The sequence below is a fragment of the Daldinia caldariorum genome, assembly GCF_022478825.1.
Source record: "Daldinia caldariorum strain CBS 122874 unplaced genomic scaffold F4812scaffold_17, whole genome shotgun sequence".
NCBI classification, from domain to species: Eukaryota; Fungi; Ascomycota; class Sordariomycetes; order Xylariales; family Hypoxylaceae; genus Daldinia; species Daldinia caldariorum.
The window spans coordinates 523,346-539,141 of NW_025953053.1; the positions used below are offsets into that span (position 1 = coordinate 523,346).

At 48.5% G+C, this 15,796-nt stretch overlaps 7 protein-coding genes across 7 annotated transcripts; 3 read left to right on the top strand and 4 right to left on the bottom strand.

Annotated features, from left to right (window-relative positions):
* Positions 1 to 497: 497 nt before the first annotated feature.
* On the bottom strand, positions 498 to 3,852 carry F4812DRAFT_146570 (small oligopeptide transporter). Its single transcript, XM_047929674.1, has 9 exons — positions 2,780 to 3,852; positions 2,390 to 2,729; positions 2,102 to 2,320; positions 1,919 to 2,046; positions 1,795 to 1,862; positions 1,535 to 1,740; positions 1,457 to 1,483; positions 1,187 to 1,401; positions 498 to 1,122 (listed from the first exon to the last, which is right to left on the bottom strand). The coding sequence occupies exons 1-9, from the start codon at positions 3,609 to 3,611 to the stop codon at positions 635 to 637; spliced, it is 2,523 nt and encodes an 840-aa protein (XP_047787274.1). The 5' UTR covers positions 3,612 to 3,852; the 3' UTR covers positions 498 to 634.
* A 484-nt stretch (positions 3,853 to 4,336) lies between these two features.
* F4812DRAFT_441145 (3-oxoacyl-synth) lies at positions 4,337 to 6,280 on the top strand. Its single transcript, XM_047935204.1, has 3 exons — positions 4,337 to 4,964; positions 5,026 to 5,748; positions 5,815 to 6,280. The coding sequence occupies exons 1-3, from the start codon at positions 4,560 to 4,562 to the stop codon at positions 5,974 to 5,976; spliced, it is 1,290 nt and encodes a 429-aa protein (XP_047787275.1). The 5' UTR covers positions 4,337 to 4,559; the 3' UTR covers positions 5,977 to 6,280.
* Positions 6,281 to 6,502: 222 nt separating this feature from the next.
* On the top strand, positions 6,503 to 7,656 carry F4812DRAFT_441147 (ubiquinol-cytochrome C chaperone-domain-containing protein). Its single transcript, XM_047935205.1, has 2 exons — positions 6,503 to 6,823; positions 6,952 to 7,656. The coding sequence occupies exons 1-2, from the start codon at positions 6,640 to 6,642 to the stop codon at positions 7,494 to 7,496; spliced, it is 729 nt and encodes a 242-aa protein (XP_047787276.1). The 5' UTR covers positions 6,503 to 6,639; the 3' UTR covers positions 7,497 to 7,656.
* A 12-nt stretch (positions 7,657 to 7,668) lies between these two features.
* Positions 7,669 to 8,776, bottom strand: F4812DRAFT_146594 (dihydrofolate reductase-like domain-containing protein). The gene has a single exon (XM_047929675.1). It carries the CDS (start codon positions 8,564 to 8,566, stop codon positions 7,841 to 7,843), a length of 726 nt encoding a protein of 241 aa, XP_047787277.1. The 5' UTR covers positions 8,567 to 8,776; the 3' UTR covers positions 7,669 to 7,840.
* Positions 8,777 to 9,226: 450 nt separating this feature from the next.
* F4812DRAFT_462284 (uncharacterized protein) lies at positions 9,227 to 10,446 on the bottom strand (the record flags this gene model as incomplete). The annotated part of the gene is made up of 2 exons (XM_047938013.1): positions 9,227 to 9,724; positions 9,922 to 10,446. The coding sequence occupies 2 exons, from the start codon at positions 10,444 to 10,446 to the stop codon at positions 9,227 to 9,229; spliced, it is 1,023 nt and encodes a 340-aa protein (XP_047787278.1).
* Positions 10,447 to 11,145: 699 nt separating this feature from the next.
* Positions 11,146 to 12,267, bottom strand: F4812DRAFT_452705 (4-nitrophenylphosphatase; the record flags this gene model as incomplete). The annotated part of the gene is made up of 4 exons (XM_047936390.1): positions 11,146 to 11,909; positions 11,970 to 12,038; positions 12,117 to 12,138; positions 12,199 to 12,267. The coding sequence occupies 4 exons, from the start codon at positions 12,265 to 12,267 to the stop codon at positions 11,146 to 11,148; spliced, it is 924 nt and encodes a 307-aa protein (XP_047787279.1).
* Positions 12,268 to 14,319: 2,052 nt separating this feature from the next.
* F4812DRAFT_441161 (nagb/rpia/CoA transferase-like protein) lies at positions 14,320 to 15,674 on the top strand. The gene is made up of 2 exons (XM_047935206.1): positions 14,320 to 14,519; positions 14,739 to 15,674. Exon 2 carries the CDS (start codon positions 14,785 to 14,787, stop codon positions 15,568 to 15,570), a length of 786 nt encoding a protein of 261 aa, XP_047787280.1. The 5' UTR covers positions 14,320 to 14,519; positions 14,739 to 14,784; the 3' UTR covers positions 15,571 to 15,674.
* The last annotated feature ends 122 nt before the right edge of the window (positions 15,675 to 15,796 follow it).

The window sequence follows — 15,796 nt, forward strand, 5'->3', positions numbered from 1 at the left end:
CTCGTGATCGTCAGAGTGGATTGATTCTCTTAAATATGCCTTCTATACCAATTAATGCCTAGCTGCGTAGAAGACGCGTTGGTTTCAGTGTTGGTTTTGGTCGTTACGTCTGTGTCTTCGTCCTCTCCATCGAGACCGAGGATACACACATACCACGTGGTGCTATATGGTTGATTCCGAGGATTTGCTTATCAATATATTGAGAACCTACCTAGGTACCTAAGTTTTGCTTTCACTTCCATGTGCTTTCATTCATGCGTGATATTACGCAAATTGGGGAAGCTAAAGTCGAGAATCAGAAGGGCACCATTATGTCGAGAGTTGACAGTCCCAAATGCTAAGCCGGCTATGCTGGTCTGACGACTAGAGCTTTGAGCAGCATGGACTGGGACGAAATTTTGGATTGTTTAGAATACGGTATTAAGAGGGGTATAGCGAACAAGCTATAGCAGCTAGGTACTGTAATAGGTACCTAAGGTATGGAATAACAGGCCTTTTATAGTAAGCTGAAGGATGATAAGCGCGCCGTTACATATTGTGCAAGCACGGATTTGATTCGCAACTCCCCGAAAATGCACAGGCATAAGATAGTATTTTACCTAGGTAATCTAGTTAAGATCATATATTCACAGGCCTACCAGACCTTTGGCCCAAAGGTCTCGCCCGGTGGCAACACGACCTGGATAGCCTCGCCCTGGTAATCCATCGTGCCCGTCACCACATCGTTACCCCACCATCGCGGAGCTTCGATCTGGTTGAGAGTAAACACGAAGAATATGACCAGCGTTCCGAGCGCGAGCCCGAGATCGAGTCCAGCGGACGTGAGGTAGTTGAGGCGACTCCACCAACGGAAATGGCGCTTCTTGATTACGTGCTGGAACAAGTAGCCGACGACTCCCCAAGACAGGTAGTTAAGGGGCGTAGCCGGTGGGATCGAACCAGCACCACCAAAAATCAGTGGCGCCATTAGATATTTGGCGCCGGACCTTGGCCACCGGCGTGCTGCAAACCAGAAAATCACAGGTGCGGCAGCGCCAATGACGAAGAACGTCAGGAGACCTGAGTATATCTGGCCTGGGGAGAACACGCGAGAGGGTCCAATGAGGCCCCAGATTACGGACGCTGTGGGCATGATAAGATTAGCGGTCGAAAAGGAGCGGGCTCTTGGGATTAAAGGGGTAGGTACCTGAGAAGAACACGCGGCCTCCAGGACATGTGAAGCGTTGCGGTTGTGTCAATTCACACACCCCTCCAATATTGTTAAGGGCGAAATTAAGTACGGCAACCTGGATAAAACATGAAAACGTAGTGGCAACGACTTGAGCCATGAACATGGTTCGTGGGGGGATCTTCATGTAGTGGCCGAATTTTAGATCAGAGATGAAGTTCAAGGCTTGTGCCCTATTTGAATTGGTTAAACGTAACGTCGACTTGAGGACTATTCTTAGGAACTTACATTGTGATAAAACCATATGTTTTGAATCTAAGAATAACTTGTCAGCGGCGTATTTAGATAGTAGCAGGGTAGACCTACAGCATAAGAGCTAGAGGACGTCCGGGTTGAATGTAACCGTAGACGAACTCGGTTAAGACATTTAACCCAATCTGGTGGTTTGTGACAGCCTGTATAATGCCGATTGGTAACGAAAAAGCGAACGAGATTCCCACAGCGAGTAGAAAAGCCCACCAAGTCAAATTGGTCGGGTACGCTAGGACTGAAACGAAGGCCAGAGCAAGCACCTACAAGACTGTTTAGTTACGAGCTTTAAATATCTAAGGTATAACAGAACGTACAATCACGAACAAGGAAAAATACCACCACGATGGCGCCTCTTTATACTTCTGCATAAGCTTCATGTGTACTACAAATTCTTGTATTAGCAATGGCCAAGTCAACTATCCAAAGGGCGATACATACTGTCAGGTTTCTCACTAGTACTATTCTTGTATCGATCCCAGATAGCTTGGCTATGATGTATATAGGTGTATACTATCAAGGCAGTAATAGCAGCAAAAGATAGCCCGTAGGACAATGCAAAAGTGGTACTAGATCTTGCATGAGCTCAATGTAGGATATGATGGTAAGATCAATATATCTAACCTGATAAATATAGGTGAATAGGCCTTATACGCTTCTTCATCCAAGGTAACCTGTGGAGTTAATATTTTCGACACGTTATACCTAGCGCCGGTATTGTCATACGTAGAGGAATCGCTCATCGGCAAGAATGGAGCGTACCATACGCCGGTGTAATGGAAAAGTGTAGCTAGAATGATATAAAACAGCACGACACCAATTGTAGTATTTGCAATGGCATGCCTAAGAGCTAATTAGTCGTGAACATGGACACTGGCCCTGCAAGGAAACCAGGAAACTGAAGAGACGAACCATGGGAAGACAAGAGGTGAGCCTATATATCCCGAGATCTGTGTCCAGTCGAAAGTAATCGGTAACAGAGACAATCCGGTTGTGCCACCGAACAGCTGGTTCACTACTGGGTTTTGAGGAGCCATCCACGTTGCGAAAGCAAAGACGCTCAAGAACTGAGCGAAGTATCCAGGAATTAAATAGTATAGGGCAGAGGCTACAGTTACCAGACCAAACCATGTATATCTTGGCATACGCCCGCCAATAATGGATGGGTCAGGCGCCTGATGTTTCTCATACATCGCATTCATTAGAGCAACAGCAACTAAATTACCAGGCCAGATCATAGAGGCAGGGTATACTATTAAGTATTAGCATCAGTGATAACTCGAGGGCTTTGCTTGAGCTTACCTAGAAACTTCCGCATCATGCCCGCAATTCCATACCCAAGAGACTGCGTCGAGATGGTCAACACAAGTTGAAATATTATGCCGAAATTTTGCTTGTAGAACACCAGCTGCGCGAGAATAATATCGGTAGCATAGGCTACGGAGAAGGATACGGACGCCATAACAACAATGATCGAGTGTTCTTTAATGTTGAAGGGTCCCGGATTCAGGTCGCATCCTAGGCCAAATATCCTTATTCGCCGATCAGGTACCACTCTCTCCCAAGCACGACCAAGTGGCCAAGCAATAATTTGGGCGATCAGAGGACCCAGGCCGATTGAGGGCTGTCTCAATGAAAAGAGGGTATTCGTCGATGCACCGATAAGAACCAATGTCAACCCAATTGTCCAGGCTCGAAGCGTATTGCATGGAAGATCTTCGTCGTAGTTGCGCACAGCGGCTCGGACCTCTTCATAGGGCGAGTTCTCTTCGCCTGCTTTGGAGGCGTTTTCATCATCAAACGAAGCTAGACTTCCAGAGTCCAGTCGGTGCAGCTCAATAGTCTCTTCATCCGGAAGGTTGGGGTCCAGCAGGTGTTCATACTCCTCACCCTCCTCGTAATCGTTATCGTTCCGGTCACTAGACTCGGTCCATTCAGAGTCGTGGTGTTTTACGCCACTAGCAGCGCCATTTCCGGGGGTTCTATGAGGACGCTCCTCAGATCTTCTCGTTCGATGCCTTATTTCACCGGAAATCTCATCTAGATCAGAACCGTACTCCGAGTTGCGATCATCTTCTTTCATCCTGTCTCTATTGGCCGTTCCAGACGGTACTGAAGAGTGGGTGCGACCCATTTTGCAAGACAGCAAGATGGCTTTATAGCGAATTGGCTCTTAAACCTGAAATGATACGTTTTGATCTCCTAATTCGAAGGGATATCGATACCGTATAAGGTATCACTGGGGATACTACCCCTGAATTCTAGTCAACACGGAGTATCCGCTTTTGCTAAAAGAGATTGGCAAGCCATAAACTGGTGGCCTCTAAGAAGACATCGTCGGAAAGATAAAGCAAATAAATACTAAGATGGTTGAGAAACAATGTAGAGACAATGTAGAGAGAGGCTTGAGAATAATAAAACCGATGGCTGATACAGTATAATTCCGGTTGGCTCGCACAGCTATCGAGTTCCGTATCAAGCTTAGGTGTGTCTCTGAAGCCCGGGTGCGCGAAACGTGTTCAAACACTTATTCGTTTACAAGCTTATAAGTCCACTTCTAGCTGGATGAACAAGCCAATTATAAAATATAATATTATGATATTGGAATATTGGAATATTATAATTCGAATATTGTATATGCTTGTCCGAGATCATTGCCGAATATGAGAAGGTGATGATGATGCGTAGTTCTGGCTACGTAAGTTACTGGTTTTATTACTATTTTGGCACTAAATTTAGATAACTTGTCGCGTGGCAGAACCTGGAAGCTGGGTGCATTATTCGATCCTTGCCTGCATAAATTAATACCGCTTCCCGCATACCCGCTTCACCAGCGCAATATGTTGCAGATTACCTAATGCAAGAAAATCGGTTAACTTCATAATCGCGTAACTTAGCTTATACCTATCATTCCGAACCGTCGAATTTCTCAATACCTTCCAAGTCCTTAAAATTCATGAATAAGAGAATCACGACTGACTAAGTGATTCCAGTTATCTAACAGCTTATAAAAAATAAGCTAATCCTCTCAGGCGCTTTCAGAATATAAACCTAGCTCAGGAATTCCTGGCTATGGCAAAGAATGCGCCGAGTTGTTGTCACAGGCCTCGGCGCCATCACACCCCTTGGCGTAGGTATTCGCCATACATGGAATAGACTGATCGCCGGACACTCGGGCATCGTCAGTGTTGCGGACTTCGAACCCCAGAAGCGATGGCGGGAGCTTACGAGCACCGTCGCCGGTATCGTCCCAAAGTCGGGTCCTGGTGAAAATCTGTGGCGTCCCGACGACTGGTTGACGGCGGCGGATCAGCGGCGCATGTCTACCTTCTCTCAGTACGCGATTGCCGCAACAGATATGGCTCTAGAGGACGCCGCGTGGAGACCGCACAAGCAGGAGGATTTGGAATCGACTGGCGTGTGCCTAGGAAGCGGCATTGGAAATTTGGATGAAATGTACAACACAAGCCTTGTGTACGAACGAGATGTGAGGTTATACACGTATACATCGCGACAATAAGTCAATATTTGCTAACTCTTCAAGGTAGGGCTACAAAAAGGTATCTCCGCTCTTCGTCCCGAAGATTCTCATCAACTTGGCAGCAGGCCATATCGCAATGAGATATGGGTTTCAAGGTCCTAATCATGCTGTGACTACGGCCTGTACCACAGGCGCTCACTCCATCGGGGATGCCTCACGTTTCATCGCATTTGGTGACGCCGACGTCATGGTTGCGGGGGGATCAGAGTCCTGCATCCACCCGCTGACCTTTGCAGGATTCGGAAGATCGCGTTCATTATCTACCGCTTTCAACCACGATCCACCTTCAAGCTGTCGGCCGTTTGATCTTCGACGTGATGGTTTTGTCGTCGCTGAAGGTGCCGCAGTAGTTGTGTTAGAAGAGCTAGAGCATGCAAAATCCAGAGGTGCTCGTATATACGCCGAATTAAAGGGGTATGGGTCTAGCGGCGATGCTCATCACATGACGGCTCCCCGAATAGATGGATCGGGGGCATATCTCTCTATGAAAAAGGCTTTGAAGCATGCCGGGATCAAGCCTAATCAAGTCGACTACATCAATGCGCACGCGACTAGCACTTCTGTCGGCGACACAGCGGAGGCGCTTGCGATCCGGTCGTTAATGACAGGCGAGGAAGGATATTCTAGCGAAAGCCAAGTCTCCGTTAGTAGTACCAAAGGATCTATCGGACATATTCTCGGGGCCGCGGGCGCAATCGAAGCTATTTTCACCATATTGGCGATTGCCGAAGTAAGTTTTCAACTTAAGACGTCCCGTTTCACGCAGTGGGCAATTGTAATTAATTCATCATCACAGAACATTCTCCCTCCCACGCTAAATCTGACAGATCCTGATGTCGAGCCCAAATTCAACTTTGTACCCCTTCGAGCTCAAGAGAAGAAGGTTAACGTCGCTCTCTCGAATAGTTTCGGCTTCGGGGGTACTAACGCGACGCTCGTCTTCTCTCAACTCGACTGAACCTGTTACCTGGATACTTAGACCATTGCATTAGTACCATACCTACCTGAGGTATGTAAATATAATGACGTATAAATGCTAATGTAAGATATGACGAGTATATAATACCTATATTCCTACATTTATATCAAGCTGTAATGGTTTGTAGGACTGTACCTAATGGTTGTGGTGTAAGTTGTAGGTACCTGGTATGATAGAAGTACGTGGGAGGTACCTAACCTAACATAGCACAGGTATGTACCAGTACGTACTAGATCTCGGATCCCTGTCGTAGATCCAAGCTTCGGACAGGGGTCCAAGCTTCACGCTTTTTTCTTTTTTCCTTTTTTTTTTTTTTTGTCCCTCCATGCCAATGACGTGAGTCCTAAACCTTCAATATCACAAGCTTTCCAAAGAAGCCAATGCCCTCTCTACCAACAAATTACCTGCGCATTTCCAGCTCGGTAGCAAATGGCGTGTAGAATTTGCAGACAGCAGCTCGTGCTGCTAACCCGTCGAACCGGCGCAACCATCGAAATCCCAAATGCTGCTGCTGCTGCTGCTGCTGTCGTTGTCGCTGCACAGCGGCTTATCGCTCCAGCTCCAGTCATCAGCTCTCGATCCGACCAGAGACGAAGCTTCAGAACCACCCCCAACCAATCGGCCATAAATTTCCGCGAGACCATGGCCAAAATATTCCAGAGAACCACCGAACCGTACCGCATCGTCAACGCTACCGAGAATATCTACAAAGCCTGCGCGCGCGAGGCGGAGTATACCATTCCCGAAAAGGACAGGAAGGCGGGCACGATACCTAAGACGGCGGAGGGTGAGGATATAGGAGAAGGGAAAACAATGTGGCATCAAGGTAAATAAATAAATAATACTTCTCTTCCCCGTCCAATAAATTACCTAGGTAGTTGTTGTTCGGTAATTAGTCTAGTATAATATAATGCGGCCGGCTAAAAAAGAATTTCCTTTTCTCAACCTCTCTAGATTTCAAGCTCCCCCCGACCTTCAGCACGTGGTCGCAGGTCACGATGCTGCACCTATACCTCGTGTTCGCGCGTCTGCGGGACCTGGAGCCGGACCTGGCGCGGTCGTGGCAGCGGCAGATGACGGACCACTTCTTCTACGACGCGGAGGAGCGGATGGACCAGACGCACGGGATCAGGTCGCGGGGCCTGCGGCACAAGTACCTGAAGGACCTGTTCATACAGTGGCGCGGCGTGATCGCGGCGTACGACGAGGGCGTCGTGAAGGGGGACGCGGTGCTCGCGGCGGCCGTCTGGCGCAACGTGTACAAGGCCCGCGAGGACGTCGACGTCCGCGCCCTCGCCGCCATCGTCAGCTGGATGCGCCTCTGCCTCAAGATGCTCGACCAGATCCCCAACGAGGCCCTGCACTACCGGACCGAGGCCGTCTTCAAGTGGCGCGCCAAGAACGAGCTCGCCGTCGTCGACAGGCCCGTCAGGGAGCTCGAGGGCCAGCTCGCGCAGGAGCCGCAAGCGCAAGCACCGCCGGCGGAGAAGGTAGCTTAGTAAGGCCGAGGGAGATACATGTAATGATAGGTACGAGGGGGGAGGTAGGTTAGGTAGGCAGGCTAGGTTAGGTTAGGTTAGGGATTATAATGATGGCACGTAACATACGTGAAGATGAAAAGTTCAAAAAAAGTCTAGCACAGCTAAAAAGGGGGCTCTGCGCAACATGTTATCTTGCGCAATAAAAAAAGAAAAAGAAAAAGAAAAGATAAATGATCTCATGAAGAGATATATTCTTCTTCTTGTAAATAAATATACATATATGTATTGCAAGTACATATAGTTAGACCAACCCGTAAAAGTAAGACAGACAGACAGACACTAGGTCCAGGCCGCTCAATCAATCAATCAACTCTCTCCCACATCTCAAACTGGTACCTCGTCCCGTTCTCCTCCTGCACGCCGCCAGGCACCGTCTCCCCAGCCCAAGCATCGAGCTCTTCTTTCGACCTCTTCACCCAGCCGCTCTTTCCGTTGCCCTCCCCCTCCCCCTCCTTCTCCCGTAGGTCGAGCGGGAACACCGTGTCGCACTCGAAATCCGGCGCCAGCACCCGCGTCAGCAACACGCGGCGCGCCTCCCCGCGCCGCAGCGCCGCCTCGTAGATCTGCGCGCCGCCGATGACGAACGCCCGGCCGACGTTGTCCGCGGCCGCGAGGTGCGCGAGAGCGTGGTCCAGGGAGTTTGCTCTGAGCGGGCCCTCCTTCTCCTTCTCCTCCTGCTGCTGCTCCGGAGCCGGAGCGGATGCGGGAAGGCTAGGATGCGACCGGCTGACGACGACGTTGAGGCGTCCCTTTAACGGCTGGAATTGAGGCGGGATGCTATCCCAGGTCTTGCGGCCCATGATGACGGCGTTTAAAGAAGAAGAAGAAGAAGAAGGGGAAGAGGAAGAGGAGGATGGTGCCGGCCGCTTCGTCACGCGCGCAAAGTACGCCATTTCCTTCCGGAGGCCGGTCCACGGCAGCGTGCCGTTGCGGCCGATGCCCATGGTGCGGGTGGCGGCCACGATGAGGGTGAGCTCCGGGGGAAGCATGGCTGCGGATGAGGGTGAGGGTGAAGAAGTGTTGGACATTTGTATTTTTTTTTTTTTTTTTTTTTTGGTAATTAGGATTTTTACTATTTAGATCAAGTAGAATGAGTTCCTTTCGTTATATTATTAGGAAAACACTAGAAGACAAGTACCTAAGATAAGTTGTGCTGAGGGAGGTGGGCAAGCTTAAATAAAAAGCAAATATTTTGAGGTGAATTGGGGTCGCTAGCAATTATTTTCGCAATTTTTTAATAAGAGGTATCGTATCGCTTGAAAATCCGTTTAGTCCCCGAGGTCCCCTTTATTTTTTTGTACTTATTTGCAACGAACTTATAACAAATAACGAGCACTACCTATTATGTCTTACTTCCCATGACTTTATTATATATAGATACTCTCGCACCTAATTGCATAAGATTAATATCTCGAATATATATTTCGATTCATGATTACGAAGTATGATCTTGTTATTTGATGAAGCCGGGACAGTATAAGCGGTAGAACTTAAGCCATTATAGTAGATCGAGCTAAAGACAATTGTGTGATAGAAAGTGTATTGTTCTAAGGGGCTACATTCATGTCTAACATAAAGTTCTCAATGCGACAACTAAACCACAATTTACCCTCTTCATAATAACTCATTACGTGCAACCGCCCTCTTATACCTCATATTCCATACCTCATACCTCCTATCATCTATCATCAAGCCGCCGCCGCCGCCGCAGCAGTAGCAGTAGCAACCTCACCCTCCTTCGCCCTCTTCCCCTGCTCCTCCAACCTGCGCATCTCCTCCCTCTTCATCTCCTCCTGAACCCTCACCCTCTCCGGAACCACGCGTTCCCTCGGCATCGTGATCTTCCACCCCTTCAACTTATCCGCCCCCCCGACCGCCGCCACGGTCTTCCGCTCCACGAGGCTATAATCGTCCTCCCCGCCGCCGCCCCCCGGCCTGCCGCCGAACCGGAACGGCTCCCGCAGGCTCACCGGCGGGTTCGTGATGATGCGCACGGCACGCCGCGCGTTGCTCGTCGCGCTGTGCATCGTCAGCGGGTGCAGCAGGTACACGTCGCCCGCCGCGCCCGCCGCCTCCACGAAGTCCGCGTCCCCGCACGACCGCGCGATGTCGACGTACCACCCTAGGTTTTTCTCGCGCGCGAAGTCCGGGTGCGCGCGTGGGACCATGCGCGGCGATACGCCTTCCTGTGATGGGTATACCCTATTAATCAATCATTTTCTCTCAAGTTACCGATGTAGTATAGGTTAGGTAGGTAGGTTTGTTCAGGTGGGGTTATCGAGTAGGCTACGTAATGAATGGATGGTCGGGATTCCCAACCTAGAGATAAAACAAGGTGGTGGAAAAGGGGGAAGGGAGGGTGGGATGACAGGGGCTTCGTTACCGGGTGCTCGTACAGATGCCTCGCCACCCGATCGATCGCCGGCGGGCAGATCATCGTGCCGCCGCCCTGCGAAACGACGTCCGTGAACAGCGGGATGACGAGCAGCGCCTGCTCGGGGCTGTCGAGATAGTGCACGAAGAAATCGCCGTCGACGTGCCAGTTCGTCAGCTCCCTCGGCGGGACGGGCCTGCCCTCCCCTTCGGCCGTGCCCAGGTTGACGATCAGCGAGTCCCGCCAGACCCGGGACTTGGGGTCCACGCGGTCCTCGCCGCCGCACAGCTCGCAGATGGCGCGCCATGCCTTCGGCGCGAAGTCCGCGCAGTCGAAGGTCCGGTGCGACGGCATGTTGGTCCGCTCCCGCGTCCACGTCGACTTGTCCGAGGCCGACATGCCCAGCCGCGTCCATACCCCCTCTGTCACGAGCGCGGCTTGCTCCTGCGTGAAGCAGTTAGTCAACTTGATGTAGCCGTTGGCGAGGAAGAAGTCCTTCTGCTCTTGCGTGAGGGGGGCGGGCGGCGACGCCATGGCGAGTAGGATAGAGGTATCTTTTAGTAGAGCTATGCTGAGAAGTGGTTAATGTGTTTAGCTAGATAGGTATTCGAGGTGGTAGTTATAGCTCAGAAGATATAGTGTTCAGACGACCAGTTCTATACTTGAATGAATGGAATAAATTCAAGAGGACATTTTCATCTCGGTATTCTGCTTCGATCTTAATTATATAGGCACCTACCGACAAATAGCGGCCTAGGTACCTAATTTGAGCACCATCATCAGTGACGATATGCATCACGACTTCAAAGCAGCTGTCGAATCAATAAACACATGCTAGCCCCCTCTCCATTGGGGTAGCTAAATAAGTACGCGGGGAAACCGGCATATCGAGCCGCTATTCCATTATCCATTATCCAATAGAGCATGCGATTTCGGCGAGCTGTTGGAGAACTCGGTTTAGTCTGCTCGTCGGTGATCGACATTATTGCACCGAAGCTTTGAACATGAGACTGACTATAAGACGATGGGTGGGAACGGCGTATGCTCCCAAGCTAGTAAATAGCATAATTATTCGTTGTGCGATATTCTTAGATGAGTTCCTGATATTGTCTTGACGTTTTATTGCCCACTTGTCTGTCTATCTATACTGTATTATGCTGAGCATTAGTTTCTCTATCAAAATCAAAGCCATCTAGATAGCATGGGATTATAAGGGGAGCGCCGCGCAGCTCGTTATGCTGTCGCACCTCTGAGGTCGCTCAGCTTATCAACATAGTAGGAAGGGACAGCTGGAGCGTCCTCTGCCTCCCAATCCTTCCGCTTATGAACACCGGTCAGCACATGCAGAGTTCCTCCCAACTTTCCCTCGATACCGAATTGGATGTCAGTATTCAACCTATCGCCGACCATGCAAGTCCGCGCCCGGTTCAAGTGGAATTTGCCTTCGATCGCATCCATCATGGCCTGGCTAGGCTTCCCCAACGTCAAGGGTGTCTCACCAGTCATGCTGACTAACGGGGCAGAGATAGACCCGGCGCCGGGAAAAAAGGTAGTGCCGGAAGGTAGCAAGTTATCGAGGTTTGTAGCGAGGAATTTGGCGCCTCGTAGCAAATACTGGTAGGCCATAGACAGTTTCAGGTAATTAATATGGAGATCCAGCCCGACAAGTACGATACCGACGTCTGGGTCTAGCAAAGAGCCGTCAGCCAGCCTCTTGAAGTCTTCAGGCGTAATATCTCGCCTCAAAGCCGGATCCGTGCCGCCGATGAAAGGCACCCCCTCTTCCCGCAGCTCGGACTCCATGCCGCTCTCGCCAATGATGAAGACCTTGTTTTTAGGCGCGGGTAGCTTCAAGATGCGCGAGATATATATTGCGGCTGAGTAAGACGAGCCGAATATCTCTTCAACGCTACTAGGGATACCCAAGTTCTTGAGCTTCAGTTGATAGGCTGATCTGTCTTTTGTGGAATTGTTGGTGACAAATACAACGCGTTTTCCTGCTCCGAATTTTAGTTTGTGATATACACATACTTTTTTTTTGAGCCTGGCATACATACCCCTGGATCTTAGCATCTCCAAAGTTTCGGTGGTGCCCTCGAAGACATGATCTCCGGACCACAAGACTCCTATAAGGTAACATCTTAGCCCTCTGGTCTTCTGGTCCTCTAGTCCTCTCTCAAGCCTAATTAGGTAGTTGTTCTAACCATCGCAATCAAGTAAAAAGACCTATGTAGAAAGTAAGATTTCATATTACGGCAGTGGCTGGTTTAGGTTTAAATGACGCACGTCAAACTTGTCAAGAAACTCGTTGATGGCAGCTGAATCGCCAGTTAAGTATTTAGGTGCTTGCGACATTTTGTATTTCGATAAAAGTTCTAAGGAACGAAACAAACGCAATAAATCTATATTACAAATTGGTGTTTCAGTGGCAGGTGTTATTCGTGATGATCTACCTGCCGTAAAAAGTGGTTGTAAGAGTGAAACATGTTTACTTGACATTAGCAGCGCCGGCGTTTGATTCAGTCACCGTCCGTTTCGCGGCGCTGGGGTACCTATCTTAGGTACCTAACCTAACAAAAGGTACCTCTTACTCATCACGCCTATGCCCTGGAGCGGAAGGTACTTAGGTAATACATTAGGTATAATTCTCTTATGAAGGCCATTGTATGTCATTGTATGTATGTATACCGAATATTTTTCATTTTTGACGCTCAGCATTAAAATAAGGACAACTTATAAGAACGAGAGTGCAACGAGATACTACTGTAAACTAGATCTGTATTAGCACTGTACCGACGAGATATCAACGAACCGCAAGGTACGCCCGATGATCTAGATCTGCACTCAACAATGCATACCATACCGACAGCTTTTCTGTCCACCTTGGGTACCTAAGCAGCTAAGGTATATATGCATGATTCGCTGTTCTGAATTATGACAAGCATTAAGATTTGGCAAGACTCATCACCGTTACCGCAGCTTTCCGTCATGCCGTACACTTACACAGCGCTAAGACCAGTTTGCGTCACAGTACTCAAGTCCTAAGTCTCAAATATAGTGATCGGCTGCTATATTCTTACTGCATTGAAACCCTACCCGTGTAGAACGTGGGCAGAATTGTACCTGGAACTGCCGGTAAGGCCGCATGTGTAATCATACCCAAAAATGTTGTTGTCGTATGGTCGTAGCATGAATTTTTACTATGTAGTGAACTGTGAAGGTCACGACTCGACAGAACATCGGATCATACTTACACCAGCTACTTACACCAGTAGTGGGGATAACTCGTCATTTGTATTTTCAGTGATAACAAGAATGAAGAAGTAATACCATGTTGAATTAGATGGTTCCAGTTGGTTTAGGTGGACAAGGTGGGAATTTTTGTTAGAGGAAGACTCGGTGTACGAAGTAGTGTGTGTAGTTACTAAGTACCTAGTATAGGAGGTCCATGATACGTGATGGTAGCCTAAACCGAAAGCGGTGTTAAATTCCAAAAACCTTCGAAACTTCGAAATCCATCGAAGAACTCATCATCGTGAGCATCATTGACCCAATACCACCTGGGCTAACTTCGTCTTAGGTGGGATAAGCAAAAGGTGACATAATTGGTTGGTCGGCGGGGGGGTTTCCTTGCAGACTTGCAGCAAATGCAGATCAGAGCAAGAAAAACCCCCACTTGTCTGGCTTGTCCACCCATCCTACCATCCTTCCAGTTGTCCCACACCCTTCTGACCTTCCACGGAAAGGGACCCGTTTATCTATAGGCTAGCTCCCTGTCCCGCCCCTCTGGTCATCCAAGATCAGTAAGCTCTACGTCAATCATCGAACTACCCCTCTATATTTTTTCCCCCTCTACTTTTTTTTTATCCTTTCGCGAAAAAATACCGAACGCTAACACAACAAACCTAATCTACAACTTTTTACATGCCCATACCCTTACCCATTGCCTACTATGTATACATATTGCTATCAACTTGTAAACGAGAATATATAATACGGGCAGAACCTTTGTGGTTGCGTCATGTCGATTTAAACGTCACCATAAATAACATTCATCAACCGCTCTGATACCAAGCAAAGAATATAGCTCAAAGCTTAGTTTTGTACCCTTTTTATAGCTAACCAATCCGCATCTACCAGTCCAATTACAAAACGACCGGTGGGCGCCAAGATCCCTAGAGGGATATATTCCTGACAACGAGTGAACAGTGGGACACCGCTAACGCCAACCCAAGATACACATTAGTACATGTGCGACTATATCATAAATATTCGATATCGTCAACTTCCCACCTGGGTAGTCTGTCATACCGACTTCAACATCGTAGGGACCGAAGAACAAGCAGACTAAATTACTTAAAGGGGTCTATATACACCCACCGTTCCAACTTGATTGTCACAGTGTGGTACTTATTTTCTTATTTTTCTTATTCCTTTTCTATCTTATCTAGATTTGGCCACTATCTAACCTAAGGCTCTTAATATAAGTTAACTACCTAGGTACCTATTTACCTGTTAAGTTTGTGGTAGTTGTTTCCTTAAGATACAAAAAAAAAAATCACTCGTGAAAGCTACCTACCTAGGTACAATACATAGGTATAATACAGGTAGGTACCTAACCTTACCTTCCTTACCTTACCTTACCTTGACCTACCCCACTATCTAACTACAGGTATCTAGGTACCTAATCCATCATCTTTCGCAAATAATCTTCACAACCAATTTCTTTAATTTTGGCTCACCTACTTACACCGACCTACCATATTCATCATATACAATCATATTCAATCATATTCAAATTCCACATTTATAACTTACCCGCTCAGGTACAAACCTATTTAACAGTGGCACGCTCCTTATTAGTACACCACCATGCCGGGAAAGCAACCCAATTTGTTCGCTTTTAGCGATATTGAAGCCCTCGCCCCCGCCCTGCGATCCTACATCATCACATGCCAAAACGCTGGCATCACACGTCATGGCGTTTTTAAGATCGGCGTTTCTGGCGGTTCGCTACCCAACACCCTCGCCAAGGCTCTCCTTGCAAGCCCCAAATCCAACGAAGATGCGGTAAAATTCGACAAGTGGGAAATATTCTTCGCCGACGAAAGAGCTGTACCTCTAGATCACGAAGACAGCAATTACAGATTAGTCAAGACAGAATTGCTGGACAAGATCCCCTCCCAGCTAGGCCAACCGACTGTACACCCAATTGACACACAATACCTGAATGACACGCAGGAGCTAGCCGATCAGTATGAAAAAGTACTTGTCAATTCCTTCGCTAAGGGTGACTCTGTCAAGCTACCCATCTTCGACCTGCTACTCCTTGGCTGCGGCCCAGATGGACATACCTGTAGTTTGTTTCCAGGCCACCCGCTTCTCCGTGAGACGGACGCCTGGGTAGCGCCCATCGAAGACTCACCAAAGCCGCCGCCTCGACGAATTACTCTAACGCTACCCGTCATTACACACGCCGTCAAGGTCGCCTTTGTTGCCACGGGTGCTGGAAAAAGGGAGATTATGAAGGAGATATTCGAGCAAGGAAATGGGCTGCCGTGCGCGCTTGTCAACGAAGCAACCGGCGAGCGATGCAGCTGGTTCACCGATAACGCTGCCGTAGAAGGCGTCACCTTCCCCCGACGTGGATTCCTGTAGAGTTACGCGAAGCGAGAGTGAGGGGGATGTATTATGGGCTATGGCTACCTAACCCAAAGTAAGGCAGGACTAGACGATGACAAGAGAGGGAAAATCTTTTGGGGGGGGGGGGGGGGGGGGGGGGGGGGGGTGTGTTCAACGAAAAAAAAAACACAAAGAGATTTAAAAAAAGAGGCAGATAACAAGAAGGGGGGGGTTGGATAAAGAATTATTTTTTTTTTTTTAC

Bases quoted from the DNA above. Each gene is read 5' to 3' on its own strand.
- F4812DRAFT_146570 (XM_047929674.1), bottom strand. From the start codon at position 3,611: ATGGGTCGCACCCACTCTTCAGTACCGTCTGGAACGGCCAATAGAGAC. The intron at 2,730-2,779 runs GTAAGCTCAAGC...AATACTTAATAG, and splicing joins CATGATGCGGAAGTTTCTAG to TATACCCTGCCTCTATGATC. The intron at 1,402-1,456 runs GTAAGTTCCTAA...CAATTCAAATAG, and splicing joins ACATATGGTTTTATCACAAT to GGCACAAGCCTTGAACTTCA.
- F4812DRAFT_441145 (XM_047935204.1), top strand. From the start codon at position 4,560: ATGCGCCGAGTTGTTGTCACAGGCCTCGGCGCCATCACACCCCTTGGC. The intron at 4,965-5,025 runs GTGAGGTTATAC...TCTTCAAGGTAG, and splicing joins GCCTTGTGTACGAACGAGAT to GGCTACAAAAAGGTATCTCC. The intron at 5,749-5,814 runs GTAAGTTTTCAA...TCATCATCACAG, and splicing joins CCATATTGGCGATTGCCGAA to AACATTCTCCCTCCCACGCT.
- F4812DRAFT_441147 (XM_047935205.1), top strand. From the start codon at position 6,640: ATGGCCAAAATATTCCAGAGAACCACCGAACCGTACCGCATCGTCAAC. The intron at 6,824-6,951 runs GTAAATAAATAA...CAACCTCTCTAG, and splicing joins GAAAACAATGTGGCATCAAG to ATTTCAAGCTCCCCCCGACC.
- F4812DRAFT_146594 (XM_047929675.1), bottom strand. From the start codon at position 8,566: ATGTCCAACACTTCTTCACCCTCACCCTCATCCGCAGCCATGCTTCCC.
- F4812DRAFT_441161 (XM_047935206.1), top strand. From the start codon at position 14,785: ATGCCGGGAAAGCAACCCAATTTGTTCGCTTTTAGCGATATTGAAGCC.